The 22,206-nt window shown below is 37.3% G+C and overlaps 4 protein-coding genes across 15 annotated transcripts; 2 read left to right on the top strand and 2 right to left on the bottom strand.

Moving 5' to 3' along the window:
- The first annotated feature begins 140 nt into the window (after positions 1-140).
- Positions 141-1,230, top strand: LOC128868281 (uncharacterized). Its single transcript, XM_054110184.1, has 4 exons — positions 141-212; positions 292-795; positions 861-986; positions 1,052-1,230. The coding sequence occupies exons 1-4, from the start codon at positions 164-166 to the stop codon at positions 1,207-1,209; spliced, it is 837 nt and encodes a 278-aa protein (XP_053966159.1). The 5' UTR covers positions 141-163; the 3' UTR covers positions 1,210-1,230.
- On the bottom strand, positions 1,231-3,962 carry LOC128868282 (ADP-ribosylation factor-like protein 6-interacting protein 6). Of its 4 annotated transcripts, XM_054110186.1 has the most exons (4): positions 3,876-3,962; positions 3,109-3,678; positions 1,677-1,896; positions 1,231-1,620 (listed from the first exon to the last, which is right to left on the bottom strand). In XM_054110186.1, the coding sequence occupies exons 2-4, from the start codon at positions 3,122-3,124 to the stop codon at positions 1,494-1,496; spliced, it is 363 nt and encodes a 120-aa protein (XP_053966161.1). In that variant the 5' UTR covers positions 3,125-3,678; positions 3,876-3,962; the 3' UTR covers positions 1,231-1,493. The 4 variants fall into 4 exon arrangements, with proteins under 4 accessions (XP_053966161.1, XP_053966160.1, XP_053966162.1 ...); XM_054110185.1 differs by lacking the exon at positions 3,876-3,962 and having other exon boundaries at positions 3,109-3,771; XM_054110187.1 differs by lacking the exons at positions 3,109-3,678; positions 3,876-3,962 and adding an exon at positions 2,510-2,751.
- Positions 2,301-10,401, top strand: LOC128868280 (uncharacterized). 7 transcript variants are annotated; one of them, XM_054110179.1, is made up of 5 exons: positions 2,301-2,476; positions 6,801-7,675; positions 7,791-7,875; positions 9,345-9,578; positions 9,674-10,401. In XM_054110179.1, the coding sequence occupies exons 2-5, from the start codon at positions 6,815-6,817 to the stop codon at positions 9,913-9,915; spliced, it is 1,422 nt and encodes a 473-aa protein (XP_053966154.1). In that variant the 5' UTR covers positions 2,301-2,476; positions 6,801-6,814; the 3' UTR covers positions 9,916-10,401. The 7 variants fall into 7 exon arrangements, with proteins under 7 accessions (XP_053966154.1, XP_053966153.1, XP_053966156.1 ...); XM_054110178.1 differs by lacking the exon at positions 2,301-2,476 and adding an exon at positions 4,150-4,562; XM_054110181.1 differs by lacking the exon at positions 2,301-2,476 and adding an exon at positions 5,883-6,168.
- Positions 10,402-10,501: 100 nt separating this feature from the next.
- On the bottom strand, positions 10,502-15,734 carry LOC128868278 (protein lines). Of its 3 annotated transcripts, XM_054110174.1 has the most exons (3): positions 15,411-15,734; positions 11,789-14,888; positions 11,612-11,705 (listed from the first exon to the last, which is right to left on the bottom strand). In XM_054110174.1, exons 2-3 carry the CDS (start codon positions 14,807-14,809, stop codon positions 11,697-11,699), a joined length of 3,030 nt encoding a protein of 1,009 aa, XP_053966149.1. In that variant the 5' UTR covers positions 14,810-14,888; positions 15,411-15,734; the 3' UTR covers positions 11,612-11,696. The 3 variants fall into 3 exon arrangements, with proteins under 3 accessions (XP_053966148.1, XP_053966147.1, XP_053966149.1); XM_054110173.1 differs by having other exon boundaries at positions 10,502-14,888; positions 15,616-15,733; XM_054110172.1 differs by having other exon boundaries at positions 10,502-14,888; positions 15,411-15,733.
- Between the last annotated feature and the right edge of the window lie 6,472 nt (positions 15,735-22,206).

Raw genomic sequence — 22,206 nt, forward strand, 5'->3', positions numbered from 1 at the left:
GAGCTAATCGAGAGTAAATAAATATGGAAAGATCAAAGAAATGATCACAATAAGACTGAAGTATTTTTCGAATGCAACCGTATTTATCATACAATCCGTTATTAATTCCACCTGGCAATAATGCACATAGGTAAAAGTACAGCAAGCGCTACAACATGCGTTTATGCTAAAGTTAAATTTACTGAAATTGATTTCAAAAATGTTTGCTTCAAGTAAGTTTTTAATGCACAAATATATATATATTTATACAAATACATCTTTAAGAAAACTGATATACTGACATTGATTTAGATAAACCAAAAATGCTAGATGCACCGGGTTCAAAAATTAAAAACTCACGACAGCAATTTGTAAACGCTTTGAACGTAAGTTTCGATACCGCTGAGAGCTTACTACAAAAAAATTACGTGATGGGTAAAAATTTAAAGCAAACAAAATTGCCTTTCGGAACCTCGGTTAAAAGGTCAAAAATTGAAGATGATTGTAACGGCATACCTATTGCTCCACAACAATACGGGAAATCGGAACTCTTTTTGCTGCCACTTCCACATTCAAAAGAAGCATTTTCTATCCAAAGGAAAGGGAGTTTAAATAGAACTATGGATGTTGTTATTGATGATTCACATGAAAATAACTCTCGAGATTTTATTAGAGAATTGCCAGCGAATATCCCTAACATTAATCCAATATTACTAAAGAATGGCCGAAGCAAACTAGCGTTGATGGGTCGCATCGATTTTTGTTTAAAAATGCATAAAGTTCACCCGACAATGGACGCATTATGGGATGTCTACGGTTTGCTATTTACATTTAAAACAGAATCCATAAATGCTATTGTATAAATACCGTTAACTATTCAGGGCAATTAAAGAAGGTAGTGAGCGGAAAGTACCAAGGTGAAAATATTTTGTTGTTGCGCAACTCAGATGGAGGGCCTATACTTCAAAGTATTTATTATGACTTTACTTTACGTGGATTTGAATCGGGTATGTTAGAATCCTTTCTTAGCTTGCAAAATTTGCTTATTTACTTAATCCTTATGATTTCCAAGGATGCTTTTTACGTGCCATCGGACGCTTTGTTGGAGAAAATCGTCTGCAGACGTTTAAATTACAAAAACTCGAGAAGGAAAATTACATGCAGTGGATTCAGAATTTTAACCGAATACATAATGTTGCTTCGTTTGCCTTGCTCCAAAATCGGCAATGAATAATAATAAAGAAATAGAAGTCAAGTTTAGATTTTTTTATTAGAAATACATACAAGCTTGTTTTATTTTTTAGGTATCATACATATGCACATACACATATTTAGATAGACAGGTACAAGTGTATGTATGATGTTATTTTTATATGGTCTACAGATGATTTATTTGTATTAATTCGAATCAATACTTGAGGCATACTTAAATTAGTTTGTACTAGATTTAAACAAATTCAAAATTATCTTAACTTACTTTCTCATAAATAATGTTTTAATTTAAACTGCAATATTCAGACTTTGCTATCAAAAAGATCAAAACTACTAAAATCACAGTACATCAAAGTACTGACTATTGCGCCGGCAGCTAGAGCGATTATATAGCCCAGATGCACAGCACTACGTCGTTCACGGCGGTAACTAGGAATATAATAATACTAAAATTAGAATTCAAACATTTTAAACTTTAAACTTACGTTTGTTTCAAAGGTGAGAAGGGAGATGGTGGACTTATACCAGGGACGTCGCTGTCAAAATATACCAGCATACAGGAAAATAAAGCCACCGTTATACCACACAATAATGGGCTGAATTTAACGTATAAATCCTGCTCATGTGTCCATTTTATAGCCTCTTGTATTTTGGTTTGCACCATCTTGCAAATATCGAAAAGGCTTTCGTTTTTTGCGTAAGGCACTGAAAAATAATATATACAAATTTGTTAGAAATGAAATTTGGGGACAGCAGTCCAACATTTCTATACTATTTTTCGTAAAATACATATGTACATACTTATATAGATATGCCCTCAACAAAACTGTAGGAGACCGGCAAGCAAAGTATCCGATATTCTTTGTTTTACATATTTCTATTTCGTTTTTTTTTTCTATCTCCAAAGTTGTTTAATCTATGTATTTTGACTTCCCTATTTTACGAAAGAGGTGCTGAGGTAAGAATAAGGTACGTGGCAATGAACAAAGGGTAATTATTCGTTTGTAGTTATACTGGCAAATGCATATGTAAATATGCAATACATATTTAAACTTTTTGTTTTCGTGAGTTTAGATCTCGGAAAATAACTGAACAGCATATACTCTAATTACCGACACAGCTTCACATTGGTATTAGAGTAAAGTTCATAGTATGTATATAAATTGTATGTTCAAGAATCTAGTCCAATCGAGAACGACCGGAATTTATATCCGCCCAAAGATTGTGACCCCAGCAGCATTCCCGTAGGGGGAGTATTTGTGATGCTCCAACAACAACATTATAGGTAATGATGTATGCGTCTAATTTGTATACTTACCTGGAGAAAAGTTCATAATAATGCAATTAAATTTCCACTTTTAATTTTATGGAAATATTTGAAACATATGTAGGTATATGCATGTACATACATATATACATGCACACTTTATATCAAGGACTTCACTTGAATTCCTATATTTTTGGCAGATAGGTCTAATAACGGCGAAACATTAAGCAAGATTTTCTAATAACAAATTGTTTTTTCCCACTTCGGCCAGTGCGAAAAAAACACTAAAAGAACGCATCGATAATTTGCGTACATATATGTACATACATATGTTTGTAAGTGGAAATAAGCAAGGTACATGAATGCGGCTGTTGTGAGATCATCGATACTTTACGCTATTTATATTTAAATATTGTCTATAAACTAACAATTTACGCTTCGGTCAATGTCACTAGCAACCTAGCTAATGATATTAGAAATAAGTCGAAATGACATAGAAAGACTAATGATGCAAAAAGGTAAAATGTAGAATGTTTATAGCTTGAATACTAATGAAGTAATACGGAAAAATTAATATGTATGTATATATGTTCATTACAGGTATTAGACGAACTATTTATAGGAAAAATACTTCTTTGACAAACACTTACTTGTAACAATAACCATTTTACAAAATATTGCAAGAACTAATAGTGCAAGCAATGCCAAAAATTGTATATCCACAAACGTTATAGTCAAGAAATTTATTTCACTCTTGCAAATCTTTGCATGACTTTTCCTGAATATATTGTCAGAAATATTTTTACATCCGGTTTGCAGTTCTGAAACTCGATGGTGAATCCTTAAATCGTTTAATTTCCGAAAAATTAGGGAGTAATCTATTTTTATTCCGCTATAGTATTTGTTTTCCTACGGTTGAACTAGTAATGTAGCCGACGGTGATTTCTGTATTAGCGTAAACGAGTGAATGATGTTTGAGCTGCTACGTGATCGGGCTGACGGAGAGTTCGAAGTGGAACTATCAATTGAATCATAGTAGTCGCAGTCAACGCATCTGTGCAGAGTGCAGCGCACAATTGCTCCGGGCTTCCCACAAGCTTTTTTACCAACGCGACGTCACAACCGCCGTTGCTGTTAGCGGCCATACTTTTGATTCGGTTGTTTTATGTGGGGGCGGGGACCACAACGAGTATCTTGAATTCTATGATGCAGTTTCTTTTCTGTCCATTTATAAAGTAAAAGCACAACAATAGACTAGAGAAGTAAACAAATCGTTTCAGTTTTGCTTCTCACTCCTGTGTTTACTTCGTCAACAAAACAAGTGCCAAACAAAACAGAACAGCCGCAATGGAAATACATAAGCTTTTGGTGACGTCATTTAAAAATGGCGACGTCACAAAAAGTGTTGTTTGCTCACCGTTTTTAGACTTTTACTAACAACGAAACTCCGCAGGCAATCAATTATTGCGGATCAGCTGTAATTGTGCTTGTCAGAAATGTCCATATACATCACAAATTATTATGAGTTGGCTTTTGATATCTTAATATAAATATTTGTGAGATGGTGTCAACTAGATATATTCGTTGCATTAAAGCACTTAAAATTTTAAAAATGTTGCCGCAATGAACATTTCATGGCAATGACAAATTGGTTGCTGAACTACCAAACTGACAGTTCAAGATATTTACACTAATATAATTGGCAAGTATTGTCTGACATAAGTATCATTAAATAAACGTTTGCCTGAGGAGATGTGAGTTAAGAAAAACATTTAATAGCAGTTAAATTTTAATATGTTTTCTGTGGATTAAATAAATTTGCTGTGGATTTGCTTAAAATCTGATTTTCATTGACATTACTTGACGCTCACACGCGATAGTTCTGCAAACACAATAACACTATATTCACATTTTTTTACTAATACATTCACACTTCTTTAATTGCCTTCGTCACTGTCCATGCTTTTTCGAAAAGCAAATTTGTCAAATGATTTGACGTAACTGACCAATTTGGCGACGTATCGCTGTAACTCTCGAAAAAAAAAAAATAAAACCGCATAAGAGCGCACCATTCGGAGAAATCTATTTCAATTTGGAGAGTTTGGTAAGTGTTATTGAAATATTTTTATAATCTAATCGAGTAAGTGTAGACAATTTGTACAAAACGACGCTAACGACTTTTGCTTAAAAGTGAACTGTCTAGGCGCCTAAGTTACACAAACAAATTTTCTCTATTTCGTTAGCTAATACGTATTTTCAATTAGTGTAAACCCAAGGTTACGCGCTCGTCCATAAGATTCTATAATTTTAAGTATAACAATGTGGCAGAATTTGTATACCTAACTTTTATATCTCCGCATTGCTGATCAGAATTATGCCAATATTTCTCAATTAAAAGCGTACTTTAATTCATGAGTGGAAAGTAATTGCCAAAAGCTGAAAATTTAACCAATTAAGCATGTCCAAAATGATTCAGTATTCATATATTTCTGAAAGACATATGTACATCAATTTTATTATTCCAAGAAAGACAGTTATAATCTTTGTTTTTATGAAATAATAATATTATTTATTTTTTTTTTTTTTAATGTGGTAAAAATTGTAAAAGTTATTATGTTCTCCTTAAGTTTACAAAGGTAAAATAAACTGCAGTGTTTTAGGAAACACGCTCACTCTTCAAAAAGGATGTATGTATGTATAAAAATGCGTAAACACAAATTCAAATGTTTGGCCATGGATAAAAGTAAATAAAAAAACTAGGGTCTGTCAGACTCACGCACGGTAGAAGTGAAACTTCTAAGTTGGTTGTTCCATGCATGGGAGCCCCGGTTTAGATCTCTCCCCCCTCTCTCGTGTTAAATTCAGGTTTTCATATTTTTTTTTCTATATCACTCCCCATAAATTTGTACTATTTATTTTTGTCCTTCTTAGCTTCAAATTTGACACTTGGGTGCAGTGTTGCACTTGACGCTGACATTTCTTTGCACTTCCAATGGTATTTTTTGCCTACTTTTGGCGCGTTAATCAATTTGCTTTGATCACCGAAACGGTTGAAATGTCATTTTACAACCTTCTACTTCAACTATCGTCACTCGTTTGGCAAACGCACTCATTGTATCGCTTCGTCTCCTCCATACCTACCATCTATTTACTTCACAGCAGTTTCTTATTGCTTTCCCGCTTACACACATTCAATCGGCGCTTTATCTGATACTCACACACAGCATCTATAATACCCGTTGTCGGTTGTCGATTGTCGGTTGCCTGCATGTCGCCAGTCTACTTCAATGCTTACTTGTGTGCTATATACATTTCAGAGAGAGCGAATAGGCGAGAGTGGGAAGGAGCAGCTGCTCCTTGGCCCTGCCCATTTGACGGATTTCGGTAACGCTCCGAACTTATCGTTTCACCCGCCTATTTTCAATCTGCCTTGGGGCCCCCGACGCGCCTAAAGAAGTTTCACTTCAAAAAGCATTACTCGTACCGTTTTTTCTCAGTTGTCTTCGACACAGCTGGGAGTTATTAGGGATTTGAATGCATTATTAGGATGCTGCAACAGATGGCTTAAAAAAATATTGGTGTACATTCCGTCTACATACACAAGCGGCACACATTGTATACATGATTATGGGCAATTGACAGTGCATATGGATATGTGCATGCCTCTCTCCACACGATAATACGATTTGATGTCCGGAAGTGCAATTACGGTGATTAGTGTTCGCAGCAAGCTGATAGATACCTACTAACGAAGCAGTGTCAAAGCTCAAGCGTTTAAAGACATTTGCCAAATCTTGCATTAAAAAAGTTGCCATAAGTAATTGGTTTTAAATCACATCCTACAATTTAAAAATTATATATTTCACATTGTTTTAGTGTGAAATTACTTAAAATGTGAAGTAATAATTAAATGCAAAGCAAAACTTTAAAACTACATTCGAATAAGTTCTGCAGGACAATAAACCGAAGTTAAGCCCAAACATTTATATGCACTAAAGTACACATGTGCGTAGATATATTTCTTTTTTATATATTTTAGCATGTGCCGGCCATTTCAATATAAAGTATTAAAATAAAGAAACAGTTTAAAACTATTCAAGTGCTTAATGGATTTTTCACACAAAGTTATATTAAATCAATGCATTAACCATTCTTATTGATTTTTCCACAGTAACGCCTAAAAAAGCGAGCACTATTTGTTCACATTTTTATTGTTTCGATGTATATGTTCCAAAGCTCCCAATATAGACACATTAAATGCTCCGTTTTATTTGATGAAGTTTGAAATGCCTGTATCTCCTTTTGTTTTGCAAATTTTACATTTTATTTTTTTCCTGTTTAGCAAACTTGTAAATTATGGCGAATTCTGCGAATAGCAAAGATGTAATTGAGTTTGTAGAGGATGCTGAAGACGAACGAAAGGCAAACGAAGAACTCTCGGAAGAGTTCGGAACTCACGTATCCGAACGAGTAAAATTGTATAAGGCGGGCATGAAAGGATCAGCATCGCTAGCTCATCTAAGAAACAACAAGAACAACAACATACGGCATGTGGTACCTGTAGGCGTTTTGATTGTGTTGTTTACTTTGTATTTAACAACTGCTACCTTACAATGCAACTATGTGAATAGAGAACAGGAAGGTCTTAGATGCAAAGACGACGATACTATATTGCAAAGTCAAGAACTACAAGCACTGGAAGCGGCTAAACGTGTAAGAATACTCGAAAAGCTTTTGGAATACAAAGATCTTTGTACTGAGCTAGAGGTGTTTACGAAAGATCTGCGTTGGACAAACGAAATTTATGACAAATTAGATCCGTTAAAGGAATTTGAAAATGAATGGGAACAATCGGCTAAAGGTTTTCTAGATATGAACAGTGGTAGTGGTACTGACGGTGAAGAGGAACAAGGTAGTTCCAATATTGAAGAGGTTGGAGTAGAACCTGAAGATTCTCAATTAGCTAAAGAGGATAGCAAATCAGTACGCCGGAATGGACAAAACTGGCCACATGGAGCAGTTGCATTGAAAAAGAAAAAGGTTAAGAGCGAAAATAATAAAAATAACCATAGCATTGGCAACAATCCCAACAATAAAAAAGATCAGCCAATAGCCAAGAAAACGAATACGGCAGAACCTATCATTTATCTATTCGCGTTGGTATTTATTTATTTACTATTGAAAGCCGCCTCGGACATAAATCAACACTACAAATCAGTGAGTTCACACGTACATATGTTCATATACACATCTGTATTTATGAATATAAGATATATAGACCAAAAAAGGGGTAAATTATTAATTGGATATTATTAAACTTTTTTATTTGCAGCAAAATAAGGGAGGCAAACGGCTAAGACGTTGCTCTTTGCAGTCTTATGCTCAGACTCACAAACAAGATCGTCGTGCTTCCAAAGGTATAGCATACAATAAATTGTAAGAATATGTTAATTCAGAAGAGTTAAACTATTATTATTAATTAAAACTAAATTGGGGAAAAAATGAAAGTTAACTTTTAAAATTAATAAAAAAAGCTTTATTTACTGAGGAAGCAATGAATATTATGTTGAAAAGGAAGCTATATATAAAGCTAAAGAAAGTTTATGAATTCCAAACTTAATCAAAAAAATTGCAAACACTCTAAATAATACTTACATTCCTCTGACATATAAAATATAAATAAAGTACTCACAACTGCAGTTTAAGAATCTGTATAGAAAATATGTGTACTATTGTAGTTTACTACTGGTTTTGAAAACTAAATATTCACAAATATATACATTTTACCGCACGCACAAATGCATATATACATATTTATGGGAGTGTAAATGAGATCACACGCATATAAAATAATTTATTAAATTAATTTACGGCAATTTCCATTAAATGTACGTATGTGATTTTGTTTTATATATTTATGTATTTATTTATGCATTTTGGTGTATTTATCGATTAATTTTGCAACGGTTTATATTCTAAATAGTAGTTATATAGTTATATTCTCTATAACTATGTATGCCTTTCTCTGTATATATACACATTCTCTTCCTTCGAATTTCTTCCGTCTTCCTTACGTTACACTTTTTTCAATTCCAGGTCTTCATCGTATTTGTACTCGTACCTACTGAACGACCCTAGCACTCTTTATGGTATCGCATTAAATGTCTAAGTATCTAGATATATGTGTATTGTATGAACACGAACAGCACATCCTTGCAACTCCATGGTCCAAAAAATCTTTTAAACTCTCTGTTTTTTGTTTTAAAATTTCATTGGAAATTGATCATCTAGATATGTCTCTATCGCTATTGTAATAATATGATCTATGAACTGTGTGATATACTTCGTTTAAAGCATATATGTATGTACATATGTATATGCATGCATTACCATAGATAAGTGTATGAATGTAGAATGGTTTGCTGTGAATGTATTTATTCATAAATTGGTCTATGACTAGTTTACAATGCTTTGGAAAATATATAAAAGTTCTGTAAAGTTGTGCAAAACCTCGAATGAATGTCAATTTTAATTGTAATTAAGAAAGAAATTTACATTTAATTATGCTTAATAGATCAATAAAAATTTAACTCTCTATACCTGTAATTGAAAATGTTTGCTGTTTTATTTACCGACGTCTTAGGCTTTCAAGCACTATAAATTTAAATTTGTTCACTTTCTGAATTTGATCATAAAGTTTTGTTTTTGTTTTTTAAATAAATACATAGTAAGTATATAGGCAGTTCATATACACATATAAAAGATTTAAACTCAAATTGAAATAAGTGAAAGGATTCTGCTTTAAAGCCTCAAATAAGACGTCAACGACCTAAATGAAGGGTAGTAAAAATGAATAATATAATAACATTAACAAATTCTACTTTAGGGTCTCCGAAGAAAAAATCAAACAGAGAATTAATACTGGAAATGCGATCGATGTCCGTAGATCGCTTCAATGATAACGCTGCGAAAAAATCTGAAATACTAGCCAACCTACGGAAATACACATCGTTTGATGATCATAATCGGCTAGAAAATATTGAATACGGTGCCTTTCGTTTTCCACATCTAACAACATGGGAGGCCCAGAGTAGTGGGGCAATTTCTCTCAATCGTAAAGGTAAGTTTATAATATTGTTATCAATTAAAAAAAGGAAAATTTACCAAACCAAAAAAAAAATTAAAGATAAGGGGTTCTTCTTTTACAATGTTTAGAAACTATGTATCCAAAAGTATCTAACCGACGTTGCTCAGTACCAATTTCACTAAATTTTCAACGTCAAAAACTATCGACTATGACATTAGTTCCTGCCTCGAGTATGGCCCGCCGAACTTCTTTCTCAGGCGTTCATTTTGGAACAGAGGCTTTCCTAGGCGGATTACAATTTGCTGATCGCGGACAGGATTCGCCCTTCCTCGAAGTCAAACGCCGTGTGCGTATGATAAATCGACACTAAGCTGTTAGGCGATTGAACAAAACAGAAAAGATCCTTCTCACCACTGTCGGATCTGCCAGAATAACTTCAAATGATATCTAACCAAGAACCATCAGCCAGGATCATTCACAAAGTTTATGGGGAATCTCTTTTTAGTAAAATTCATTCATTTCATCATGAACTTTACTTACATATGTATAAACATAAACCAAACATATAAAACCCCAAAACAATTTAATTTTAAGATAACTTTATAGGCTATAACTATGAATTGAGTATCGTATACATATGTGCATATGTAATATATGTCAAGTACAAAAAGTCCATATTAATAAATCTGTATTTAAAGATACTAAAGGAAACATCGATTTAATGTTTTTAAATGTTTTCTAAAATATTTGCTATAGTTTATTAAAAATGTGAGTGTAATAAGAAATGTTTATATACATCATATGTATATATACACACATATAGTGTGAAGATGTTTTTATATAACTGACCGAAACGCAGTTTCAAAATATGGTATGCTTCACTATTTTTCAGCACTCTCACACTATTCGTGCGCTATTGTACGATCCAAAATTAGAAATTATATAATTCCATAGAATTTGTATACTCTACAATACTTTATAAAATGTTTCTTTATTACGTAAAAGCTTATAAAATATTACAAATATTGTATATATTGTATATATGTACACAACAGTAATGGTGGAATTTCTCACAACTATTTCGGCACTTTATTGGGGTTGAAAATTAGCTTGACTATAAAAAATTAAACACACCCTTTGCAACCCTTCGATCAAACGCTAAGCCATTGACATTAAAACATTTCTCAAGATGCACTACTGAATTTAAGGTTTTGAACTTTTAGTTAAATTGTGATGATCGTAAGATATTAAGGGACATATTGTAAAGAAAGTGTGGCATTTGTTTTTTACATTCAAGTCATATTTCTTTCATATGCAAAATTGGAAGATCGTATTTACATCCATTGACATTTTTATTATAAAATTATAGCTATTAAATATTACTTTAATCATACATATACATATATAATCAAACTGGGCACACATTTAAAGTGTATTGTAGCTGTTGGGTTTTTAATGGTTAAGTATTGTGTTATTGTTTTAAATTTTAAGAAATACATCTTAAACTAAGGCAAGATTAAAAGAACTCTTAAAACTGTTGAATAATCATTTTAAAAATTGTTTTAGGTTACACAAATACAATACAAATACAATTTTAATATATGTATTTTGTGTACGTCAACTTTAAAGTTACTTAACTTTATTATATATTTAAGTCACTAATTGGCAAATTAAATTATACTAATTTATGGTTCTACATTAAGTTATTTAAATTTTAAGGATACATTTAAATTAAAATAAATGTAACTATTGTTTAAAAGAAAATTTCTTTGTGCTATAGATATTCAAGTCTTTTAATTTAATATTACGTTTGATAGTTTTTATTTCATTTTCAATTTATATTAAAGGTTTTTGATAGCACAAGAACAATATTTGTCACCGCAATAAGAAAATAAATTAAATAAAAAATAAATAACTTCTCTGATAGTGTAATTTTAAGCTATTGTCGATTTTTTAAGAACGCTGTAAGGAACATTTCACGTTAGGCTGCGATCGTTGCCCTCATAGAGACTTTCGCAGCTTTCCAGTAGCCGAAGCACCGGCGAAATGTCGTAGGGATATAGCTGGCGAGCTACTAATCGTGAGATGTGCAGGCGCAGTCTTATCAGAACACTCATTGCTTCGTCCAAAGTAGGTGTACCCATTCCGAAATCATGACAGCTTCGTAAGAACATATCCCAATTAGCTCTTATATATTTTAAAAAGCGCAGGAGATAAAGTAGAAAACATGTCTCATTACTCACAAGTAGATCAAGCAATAGGTCTGAGCTGTTTGAAATCATTTTGAGAAATTCTAAAAATGTGTATACGGGATTCAACATAGACACGAGTTCAGGGAAAGCATTATTGCGAAAGGATATTCCAGCTGTTACGTCCAACGTACAGACCATTGCTTCGATTAAATGGTCATCCTGATCATCGAAAAGATGTATGAGTATTTTGCTAAAATGACATTCGGGGTGAAATTCTAGTTTGTGTTTTATAAATGACTCCAATTTCCGCAGTACATCACGAATGGACCGCTCAATAAGTACCATATCTTGATAGGCGTCACAGTCATGTGAATCAATGGAAGAGTCGGAGGAATCGCTGCGTATCTCCTTCACTGTTACAGCGACAGATTTGAGCACAAGAAGCACCATTTTTTGTAGAATCGTTTTATCCATTTCGATGACATTGGCATCTGGTTCTATAGGACCACTCGATATAATTACGGTAGAGTGGAGGGACTGGTCGTAGTTAGACAGCTGCTGATTCGTTGGAGTAGAGACTGTAGCAGCAGATGAACAATTGCCGCCATGAGGCTGCGGCGAAGACGTATGCATTTGTGTCATGCATCGTTCCGACATCCCCGTCTGTGGACCATCCTCTGTATATATAACCGCTGCGCGCTTGAAGCCCAAGAAACTAACCATGTTCTCAGGCTGACGCCTCGGAAGTGAGTCTAAAATGCGTGCTTCTTTCACATGTCGTACAATTCTTTGAGCTAGACGGCACGTTTCCACCGGCAACATATCCTGCAATGCCAGCGTAGATCCGTAACAAAGTGCTTCGTTAAATAAGCACAGTAGCTGCTTATAGACGGTGCATGACAACTGCTGCTGTTGTAAAAGTAATTCGAATTTATCTAGTTGCGCGTAGAAAGGGCGAGTTTCGACCACTGAAAGATTCGCCTTCACTGATATGATATTTTCCCATAACTGTAGAAAATTCAGGATACAATGCTCTGCATGATCTATATGCAAATGGTTTACTATCAGGGCCGACATATTCTTCACCAGAGCAGGCCATTTATTTTCGAGTATTTTAATAGTGACCCCTTTAAGATGTGAGGTATCGAAACTCTCCGAATCGGTAAGCGTTATTATATGACAACCTGACGATAAAAGCGAATTGGCAACGGGGTTCGATGTAATTGGTTGCGTGTCGTTGATGTCCACATTTAACTCTGCTGTATTGGAAGTGTTCGAAAAGTGTGTCGCAAGTGTATCAAATGACGGTGTATGCGAGTGGTGATCACCTAAGCTGTTTTGGTGCATTTGTTGATGATTATAGGGGTGGGTATGAGCACTTACGTAATGCGATGCCGAAATTACTGGCTCATATGGAATTGTAGGAAGATAGTTCGTATTGCTTTGGATGGTAGTTACGTGAGGAAAATGTTGACGATGGTGATGCTGCATCGATATTTGTGATACGTGATGATGATGATTCCTCCGCGCGTGCGCCTGAACCATACTTTCTTCCAATACATCGTCATCCAAATCATCCTCATCATCATCTTCAATTTCTTCCTCATCGTCTTCATCATCCTCTTCGTGATCAGCTCCATCACCAAGTGTGCCACGAAATTGTAATGCGAAGTAGTTTGTTTCTAATGATGGTTGATGCGGCTGAAAATGAAAAAACCTCTCGGGATTTAACCCATCACTTTCCGCACTACCACTCGTATTGCTATATGCTATATTTCTACATCGATCAGACCCAGTAGACCCACTACCTCCTTGAATGTCGACAATTTCATCCTCAAGAGGGTGCAAATCAATATCTTTCCACTCAACTATTCTTTTGATTATCTCCAAACTGAAATGTATTTTCTGCACCGCAGTACCGTCGAGTCGATCAAAATTAAATAAATTATCAACCAAGTTCTTAAGCCAATTATCATTTAGCTCTTGTTTTGCGATCACCAGAAATGAGGCCAATACCCTTGCAGCTAAAAATTGTACATACTCATTGCTGTAGGCAGCCAAAACGATAATTTCATCAATAAGGTTATGATCATTGCGTATTAGTACATCGCACACGTCCATAATGCGTGCACAGATAAAACCTTTCGAATTTTGCTTAAGATAAATGTCAAAAAGTAGTTGCAAATTTGAGAGAAATTGTAAAAGTTTTTCCGTCGGCCATTCCGAAAGATTCGCAATTCGCTTTTGTCCATTCGAGTCGATCGAATAATGTGATTGGAAAGGTTTTCGTAATGTGCGTTCGGATACACCACAAAGGCATTGCTTGTTTAGCGAGGTTTCGAATTCACGCATATCCTGAGAATGGGCTGCTGTCAATGTCGGAGTTTCCTTTTGATGTATTGTTTGTTCTGTCAACAATTTTGTGTTGGTTGCGTTTACCATGTTGGATAGCAAATCTGGAATCAGTGTTATGCGATCGACTTCGTCGGAGCTGCTGCCTGTTGTACCAGTGCCCCTAATTTTTGCAATACCACCATTTTGCGGTACTATTTCGGGCTTTATAAGTTTATTACTGGAACTTGTGCTGTTTGTGACGCCTTCAATTCCTGGTAGAATGTGCGCAGCTGTTCCCTGGTCATTTAATAAATGAGACAATGATGTGGCACGTGAGCCACCAGGAGTGGAAGTTGGAGAATTGTTTGTTGAACTTGGTGTCGATATTGAATTAGCGGAAGACGAAAGCGAAGAGCAACGTAACTGTTGCTGATTACTGTTATTCACTAATTTGCCATTGACACTTGATTGTAGAAGGCTAACTCCTGCGGTATCAATGATGTCGGGTGGCGGTGAAGCTGTTGCTGTGGCCACTCCTCTTGACGAAGCCGATTTAACAACTTTAGCAGGTTTGTTTATATTTGTTTTAATTTTTTCAATTTTTTGCCGTTTTGTTTGTGGCTGCTCGACATTGTTATTGCTGCCGCTATTGCAATTGTGATTATTGTTTGTTGACGTCGTTGTGGTATTACTACTGACAGCGTTCGGATCTACTTTAATAGATGATGAATTAGACATTTTGCGAACGATCGACAACACGTTATCAGAACTTTCCCTTTACTCTTACAAATTGATATACTCCGATGAAAACTCCGATCTGCAAAATATTAAAAAAATTACTAGTGTTACATATGATGGTTCATATGTAAATGTGTGTTTAATAGTGACGCGATCAAATGTTTTTTTTTATTTAATATATTACTTCGAAACTGGTAATTTAATAACAATTTTTGTGTTTGTCTTATAAAATTTGAACAATTATTAACATCACATATATTTATTTTAGGAATTTTCTTTTAATCAACTATGCTCAAACTGGCTCATGAAACAGTTGCACCATCCCATTGGACAAAAGAAACTACTGTGCTACGCATTTGCAAGGTTACGTATGCATTTCAACAGCAACACCAAAACCACGCACAGGTTTTATGTGGATGCCGCTGTTAACTTAATAGTGGAGGCGTCAGTTCTCTATCGCATAGAATACGCACACGCGGCGACAACAGAGTACTCTGTTACTTTGATACATCATTAAAGAGATAAATATCCTTAAATATCCTCATATTTTCAACTGCGATTGTGACCAGTTAGCACTTTTTAACCCAAAGTGCATATTTACCTTTTTCCTATCTTTTTCCCCTTTCTGCTTTTTAGCAATAGCAATAGACCAGTGACACTTTCTTGTTTCTTTCGTTTTCTCGCGAGATCGAGTCCGCTTTCTTCACTTTATTCTGTCTGCTGTGCATTTTTCCTCACGTATAGCTCTTTCATTCATTTATTAAAACATTAAATGGCATTTTTAATACAACCTAATGTTCACTTACTGCGACAAAAACATTTTTTCTAATTATTATGTACTACTCAGTTTTGCTTTTTTATTGGAAATTGACTTCTTAATTACACACACTAATACACACCATCTTGCAGTGCAACCAATATGACGGCAGAACGAACCGATCAACCAGTTACCAAATTTGTGCTGCCACTTTGTGTGTTATATTTAAAGGGCAAGCTACATCTAAATACAGCTATCCCTTGTATAACGCGGTCTTATACAACGCGGTTTCGATATAACACGATTTGGAAAAATTAGGTTTCAGTACAACGCGAAATTTAGGCTTATATAATGCGAAGGGGAAAACATAATTATAAAATCTGGTAACACTAATTTGCGTACCACATATTTATAATATGTAATGTATTTTTAATGTAAACCGGAAATTACCCTTTTTTGCCTTAGATAGATAGAATAGATATTAATCTAGCACCTTATTACGAAATTGAAAAGGAGCTTAAAAAAACCACCCACCAAAAACTGATAACAGATTTTGCCACTATAAAACCAGTAGAAGAACCACAAGGTCCCACAACTAGTTTCTTATCCAATAGCGAAAACTATGTTGAAGAAATATCTTCTGATGAAGTTATTGCTCCCCCAAAACGCCCACGTGCAAAGATCTTTGAAGACAGTGAAACAGATTAATTACCATATGAAGTTTGAAGAATAACAATAAAGTTTTTAATAAACCTTTAATTTGTTTTAGTTTGTTTTTAAATTTTTTGTTTTGTGTTTTTAATTGTATAAGAAAGTCTGAACTTTAGTATTGAGTTGAAATATATGCGCATCTGTTATTTTTATTTAAAAAAAAACCTATTGGAACATAACCCCCAAATTTATATGAAAACTATGTTTTAGATAACGCGGAATTACATAACGCGCAATTCTTCTGGAACGTAACTATCGCGTTATACGAGGGATACCTGTATACTACATATTTTCTTATAGCTATTGTTGTCGTGTCTAACACTTCTTGAATATACATATATGTTTTGTTATATAAATCATAACATTTAAACAAATAATGACATTGTGGCAAGAAAAACCAGAACAGCCTAAGTATTATTTCGAACGATAGGTTGCACAATTGTCCGCAGCGTTAACGTCTCTGCTTGCAACCTTATAATGCTATGTTCCCACAAAACGTAATTCGATCTCTAATTTATGATTAACTTCCCAATTATCCTTTGAAACCTAAACGAAGTGAACAAATATTGAATAATAACCATAAAAAAGTACTTTGTAATAATAGAAGAAAATAAATAAAATATGAACAACAGTATTATGTCGAGAAGGATCCTGAATATATTAAGAAAGGTGGAGGAAAACAAATTTCCTCTACTGAACTGTTCCAGCTCTTTCTAAATACTGTGGAATTCTTGTCTCTGAAAGCTTGAACTGGAAGAAGGTGAGTCCTTTGAAAAGTTAATATTAACTGGTGAATATTCTTATAAAATGTCTTTTTACAACTACTTTGGGAGACTAACTGCCAGCGAGCTGATGTATAATTCGAGTAATAATAAAACGCAAAGAGCAAAACAAGAAGCAGAGCTGACAAAGTAAATTACGAATTCTAATTAGCGAATTGCGTAGATAGCGAATTACGTGCCGTGGGAGCATAGTATAACTCTGCCGTTCGTCTTCGTCTTCGCCTTGCCATACATCTATTACTGAGACCCGGCTGGAATGATATTGCCGGATGATATTTTAATGCATTTTGAAAAACGATGTGAATAGCAGAGTTATAAGCTAGTTAGATATAAACGCAGTTTATTATAAAATATGCTTCAGGTACGTCAACATGTAAAATTCATTTACGTCTTACATCTAAAAGTGTGTTCACATATGTATTAATTAAAAAAAAATCCACAAAATTAATCTACCCGTTCACATATGGCAGATTACCTGCAAAATTGACAATCAGCTGTCAGTACTGTTGTGAAAGGTTTTTCTTTATAGAAACTCTTTTGGTTTGTTTGTTTGTTAACAGTAATAGTAGCCCCGCCAGTGTCGGGTATATCACCTATCGTCTTCGTCTAGCTAATCTAGGGGTAGGCCCAGGAAACATGCTGTTTCGACGGGATGGGTCCAGAGGGAGAGGGGTGTTAGATGAGTCGGCTTTAGGGGGCATGTGAAAAGGTGGTTAGTGTCGTGCGGGGTGCCTTCACATGCCGGACATGTGTTTGGTATGTCGGGGTCGATTCTGGATAGGTAGGAGTTTAACCTGCTACAGTATCCAGAACGTAGTTGTGCCAGTGTTACACGAGTCTCAAGGGGGAGCTGGAGCTGTTCATCTGCAATAGGTGGTGGTTGGACTCCGATTACGGCATTCACAGGACGGGAGCTCATGAAGGTGGTAACGGTCTCCCGGTGAATGTCGTTTATTGACTGTCTAAATACTGTCCGGTCCAGTAGGTTGCGGTCAGTTTTGTCCTGGATTTCGTCAGCGTAGTCTAGGAGATGTCTCCTGACGTGCCTGGGAGGCGGCTCAGGCTCAAACAGGTGTCTGCAGGGATGAAACCTGCGGTAACATCCTAGCAGGAACAGCTTGCTGAGCAGTTTGTTATGCTCCATTACTTGGAGCATTTGTGCCTCGTTATGTAGGTGTTGAACCGGGGACATCAGGAGGCAACCGGTCGCTGTCCGAATGGCGGTATTTTGGCATGTCTGAAGCTTTGTCCACTGCGTGTCACTAGTTTCAGGCGACCAGAGGGGCGCTGCATTGCTTAGAACCGGCCGACCAATTGCCTTAAATGTCGATAGCAACAGTTCTTTGTCTTTGCCCCAAGTGCTGCCGGCAAGCGATTTGAGGACCTTGTTGCGGTTTTGGACCTTAGTGGTAATTGCGGTTGTGTGCGCTGAGAAGGAGAGCAAACTGGCAAAGGTTACACCCAAAATTTTGGGGTTGTTTACTGTCGGTATTGGTGTGTCATCGACTTTTACCTTCAGGGACATTTTGGCCTCCTTTATCCAGGTGGTGAAGAGGGTCGCCGTGGATTTAGTGGGGGAAAGTTGGAGATTCCTCGCAGTGAAAAAGCGAGAAAGGTCGGTGAGGTAGTTGTTCGCTTTGGAACACAGGCCATCGATGTCATTGCTGGACGCCATTATCGTACAGTCGTCAGCGTATGAGATCAGGGAAACTCCCGCTGGTGGTTGGGGGAGCTTCGAGATATAGAAGTTGAACAGCAAGGGAGAAATTACACCACCCTGCGGTACACCTTGCTTTATCTTCCCCTGCTTTGATGTTTGATCTGGAAAAGTCACTGACGAGTGACGACCGCTCAGATAGTTTGCGGACCACAGCTTCAGCCCTGGCGGGAGTGTCGACTGATAAATATCATCTAGTAGCGTGGAATGGCTGACTATGTCGAAAGCCTTCTTTAGGTCCAACGCTACTAGGACAGTCCTCTCGCAGGGCAGTTTTGGTTAAGCCCGCGATTTATTTTGGGCGTTTATGGCGGTGAGTGCAGTGGTGGTGCTATGCACTCGTCGGAAGCCGTGCTTATGTGGGGCTGGGGCCAGGTGTTTCGTGAAGAGTGGGAGTAGGAGTAGGAGGGCTTCAAGTGTCTTCACTACTGAGGAAAGGAGAGTTATCGGACGATAAGATTCCCCTTGGTTGGCGGGTTTCCCAGGTTTCAGTAGTGGGACCGTTCTCCCTGCTTTCCACTTGTCAGGTATGATGAGAGTGGCCAGGGTCAGATTGAAGACCCTTGTGAGAAATCCTACTCCCAAAGGTCCCAGGTGCTTCAGTATCAGCGCGTTTAGTCCGTCAGGGCAATTGGCTTTAGATGTTTTCGATTTGTTGATGGCCCCCTGAACCTCATCACCGGAGAAAGTAAGTGGCGCACTGTCGTTCGTCAGTTTGTGCAGCCTTCTGGTACCACGACGTTTGGATCTGTCGGCCAGAGGATGCAGTATAAAAAGCCGGCTAAAATTGCTCGCGCATCTCTTCGGGTCCGACGAAGTACAACCGTTGAAGGTGATGGCCACTTTGTCGTTGTGCTTCGTCGGGCTCGACAGGGACCTAACGGTGGACCAGAGCTTACTCACCCCAGAGGTGAGGTTACAGGTCTTCAGGTGCTCAACCCATTTAGTCCGCTTGTGTCTACCAGTTGCCGGATCTCCAAATTTAGATCCCTTATGCGGGGATCCCCGGTATCGGCCTGGCGTAGGTGGTCACGCTCGTTTGCCAAGCTGGCTGCTTCGGCTGGGAAATGAGGACGGATGTCCTTAAAGCTTCCAGCTGGAATGAAGCGAGCCGCAGCAGCTGTGAGCACCTTGCGGAATGCGTATTCAAATGCGCGCACATCGGTGGGGATGGGAAGAGCGGCGAAGGTGTCCTCAGTGAATTCCGTGAAGCCGGCCCAATTAGCTTTTTTAAAGTTAAAATAGGGCCGGTGATTCGCGGAAACAAAGTCGGTAGGTCTTTCAATCGAGACGATAATGGGCAAGTGATCTGATGCAAGCGATAGCATAGGTCGCCACGTTATGCTATTCATCAGATCCGCGCTAGCTATTGTTAGGTCAGGCGAGCTGCTACAATTGCCCACTACTCTGGTGGGGGCCTCGTCGTTCACAGTGCTTAATGTCGAATCGTCTATTTGCTGTGCCAATTGCTGTCCCCTACGATCATTTGGCAGGCTTGAATGCCAAAGATCGTGATGCGCATTAAAGTCACCTACAACCAATCGGTTTTCACCTCTGATGAGCGCACCTATATCAGGGTGATATCCTGCCGGGCAGCAGGTGACAGGGGGTATATAAATGCTAAAAATTCGAGCTCTGAATCACCTGTCCCGACAGCTATGCCTTGACATTCTAAGGTGTTGTCCCTGCGGTCGATTCCTTCATCAATGAGACGATACTGCACTGTGTGGTAGACTATAAACGCTAGGCCACCACCATTGTCTCGCTCGCGATCATGTCTGTGTACGTTATAGCCATCCCTGGTGATCAGAGAGGACCTAGCGTGCAGCCTGGTTTCCTGGGCCGCAGCTATCTTGATACTGTGCCGGCTCATAAAGTCAACTATCTCGTCGACCTTGCTCGTGAGTCCGTTACAGTTAAATTGAAGAAGCTTAAAGTTTCTGGGTGATGTCGTTGTAACTCGGGGGATGAGGGACGCATGGGGTTGCCTACGTTGGGCCTGCTGTGTAATCCGTTGTTGTTGTTGCGGCCTGATGATGGTGGGCGGCCGCGCCATGGGTGGCGGTTGCGGGTGCAGGGCTCTATAGCAGGGGTCAACGTAGCCTGTTGTCCACTCACGGGTGGTGCGCAGGCCGGAACATCTCCGAAAATGGCACCACCCATAGCAAGAATTGTAATTGACTGATGCCAGATTCCGAGGTATTACGGCCTGACAAACGGAACAGACTGTGCGGGGGACCAGGAGCTGCTGGTTTGTCCCCGCACTGGGGTTGGAGCAGGAAGGAAGGGGAGGGGTTGAAGGGGAGTTGTGTTGCTCCGATAGGTTCCTCACCGTGGAGGTGTGGGTAGTGGTGGCGGTTGGTAGTGCCGGTCTATCAGGGGGGGTAGTAGCCGTGGAGGCATTAGAGGCCTGCTGGCGGGAGCAAAACGAGGCCACATACCGTGTGGTCCACTGCATATGTGTCTTAAGGCCTGAACAGGTCTTAAGATGGCTCCACCCGTTGCACTTGTTGCACCTAACCGAGGTGGAGTTCGGGTGGAGCCGTTTTTGGTAGACGGAGCAATAGAATACTTCTGGCCCAGGGTTGGATTCAATTCCAGCTCTGAGAAGAAGTATTTGGAGCAAGGTTGCTGCGAGGAGTTGCTCTTGTGACGTAAGGGGTGGGGTGATATACTGTTTACTAGACAGGGCTAGTTTACTGGGGCGGCAGCCCTTGGTCGGGAAAAACCCGAGTCATTCCGTTAACATAGAACCGGCTGCCATGGGAATGACTCTTTTGGTGGAACAGTTCGGTGTTTTTGGTTTGTTTAATTATTCTTGACGATATAAAGAAAATACAAGGAGAAGGAATAGCTAATTTAATTGCGCAATTGCCTGCTATTAAAAGCAGTTGGAGAAAATCCGTAAACGACGTTTACTGAGGTTTCAAAAAATTATGACAGCAATACGCATTTTATAATAAGTAATAAGAGGACACACGTTTAAGGACACACGCTATTTTTCTGTTATATGAACGCATAGTACGCATAATACCTAAACAATTTTTTATTAGAATTATATCTACAAATCTGTTTTCTTTGACGGCTTTACACTCGTAAAAATAATGATCTATTACACAGAAAACACAGGGTTGCATGTCAAAAAGTATGGTTTTATCTAGGATTATTTTATAATCCCATATTTTGGGAGAGAAATTTTGTATGGGAAATTACGCTTTTTAATTATGAATTTTTAGTTAAGCTCGAAAAATTAGATCATCTACTTATGTGTGAACGTTTTATAATAAAATATTTATAAAAATTCAAAAAATATGTTTTCAGTCTTAAATCTTAAAAAATAATAAAAAAATGGCAAAATAATAATTCACCCCTCAATTCACAATGTTAATAAAACATATATTATTTCAGTCTTAAATCTAATAAAAAAGAG

This window comes from Anastrepha ludens, chromosome 6 (assembly GCF_028408465.1).
Source record: "Anastrepha ludens isolate Willacy chromosome 6, idAnaLude1.1, whole genome shotgun sequence".
Taxonomy (NCBI): domain Eukaryota; kingdom Metazoa; phylum Arthropoda; class Insecta; order Diptera; family Tephritidae; genus Anastrepha; species Anastrepha ludens.

What these genes read in the sequence shown, in the direction of transcription:
- LOC128868281 (XM_054110184.1), top strand. Translation starts at nt 164, where the DNA reads ATGCTAAAGTTAAATTTACTGAAATTGATTTCAAAAATGTTTGCTTCA. An exon ending in TTCAAAAATGTTTGCTTCAA is followed by an intron (nt 213 to 291) that starts GTAAGTTTTTAA and finishes ACATTGATTTAG; the next exon opens with ATAAACCAAAAATGCTAGAT. An exon ending in CGCATTATGGGATGTCTACG is followed by an intron (nt 796 to 860) that starts GTTTGCTATTTA and finishes TTAACTATTCAG; the next exon opens with GGCAATTAAAGAAGGTAGTG.
- LOC128868282 (XM_054110186.1), bottom strand. An exon ending in TTCTCACCTTTGAAACAAAC is followed by an intron (nt 1,621 to 1,676) that starts GTAAGTTTAAAG and finishes TTATATTCCTAG; the next exon opens with TTACCGCCGTGAACGACGTA.
- LOC128868280 (XM_054110179.1), top strand. Translation starts at nt 6,815, where the DNA reads ATGGCGAATTCTGCGAATAGCAAAGATGTAATTGAGTTTGTAGAGGAT. An exon ending in TAAATCAACACTACAAATCA is followed by an intron (nt 7,676 to 7,790) that starts GTGAGTTCACAC and finishes TTTTATTTGCAG; the next exon opens with CAAAATAAGGGAGGCAAACG. An exon ending in AGATCGTCGTGCTTCCAAAG is followed by an intron (nt 7,876 to 9,344) that starts GTATAGCATACA and finishes ATTCTACTTTAG; the next exon opens with GGTCTCCGAAGAAAAAATCA.
- LOC128868278 (XM_054110173.1), bottom strand. Translation starts at nt 14,809, where the DNA reads ATGTCTAATTCATCATCTATTAAAGTAGATCCGAACGCTGTCAGTAGT.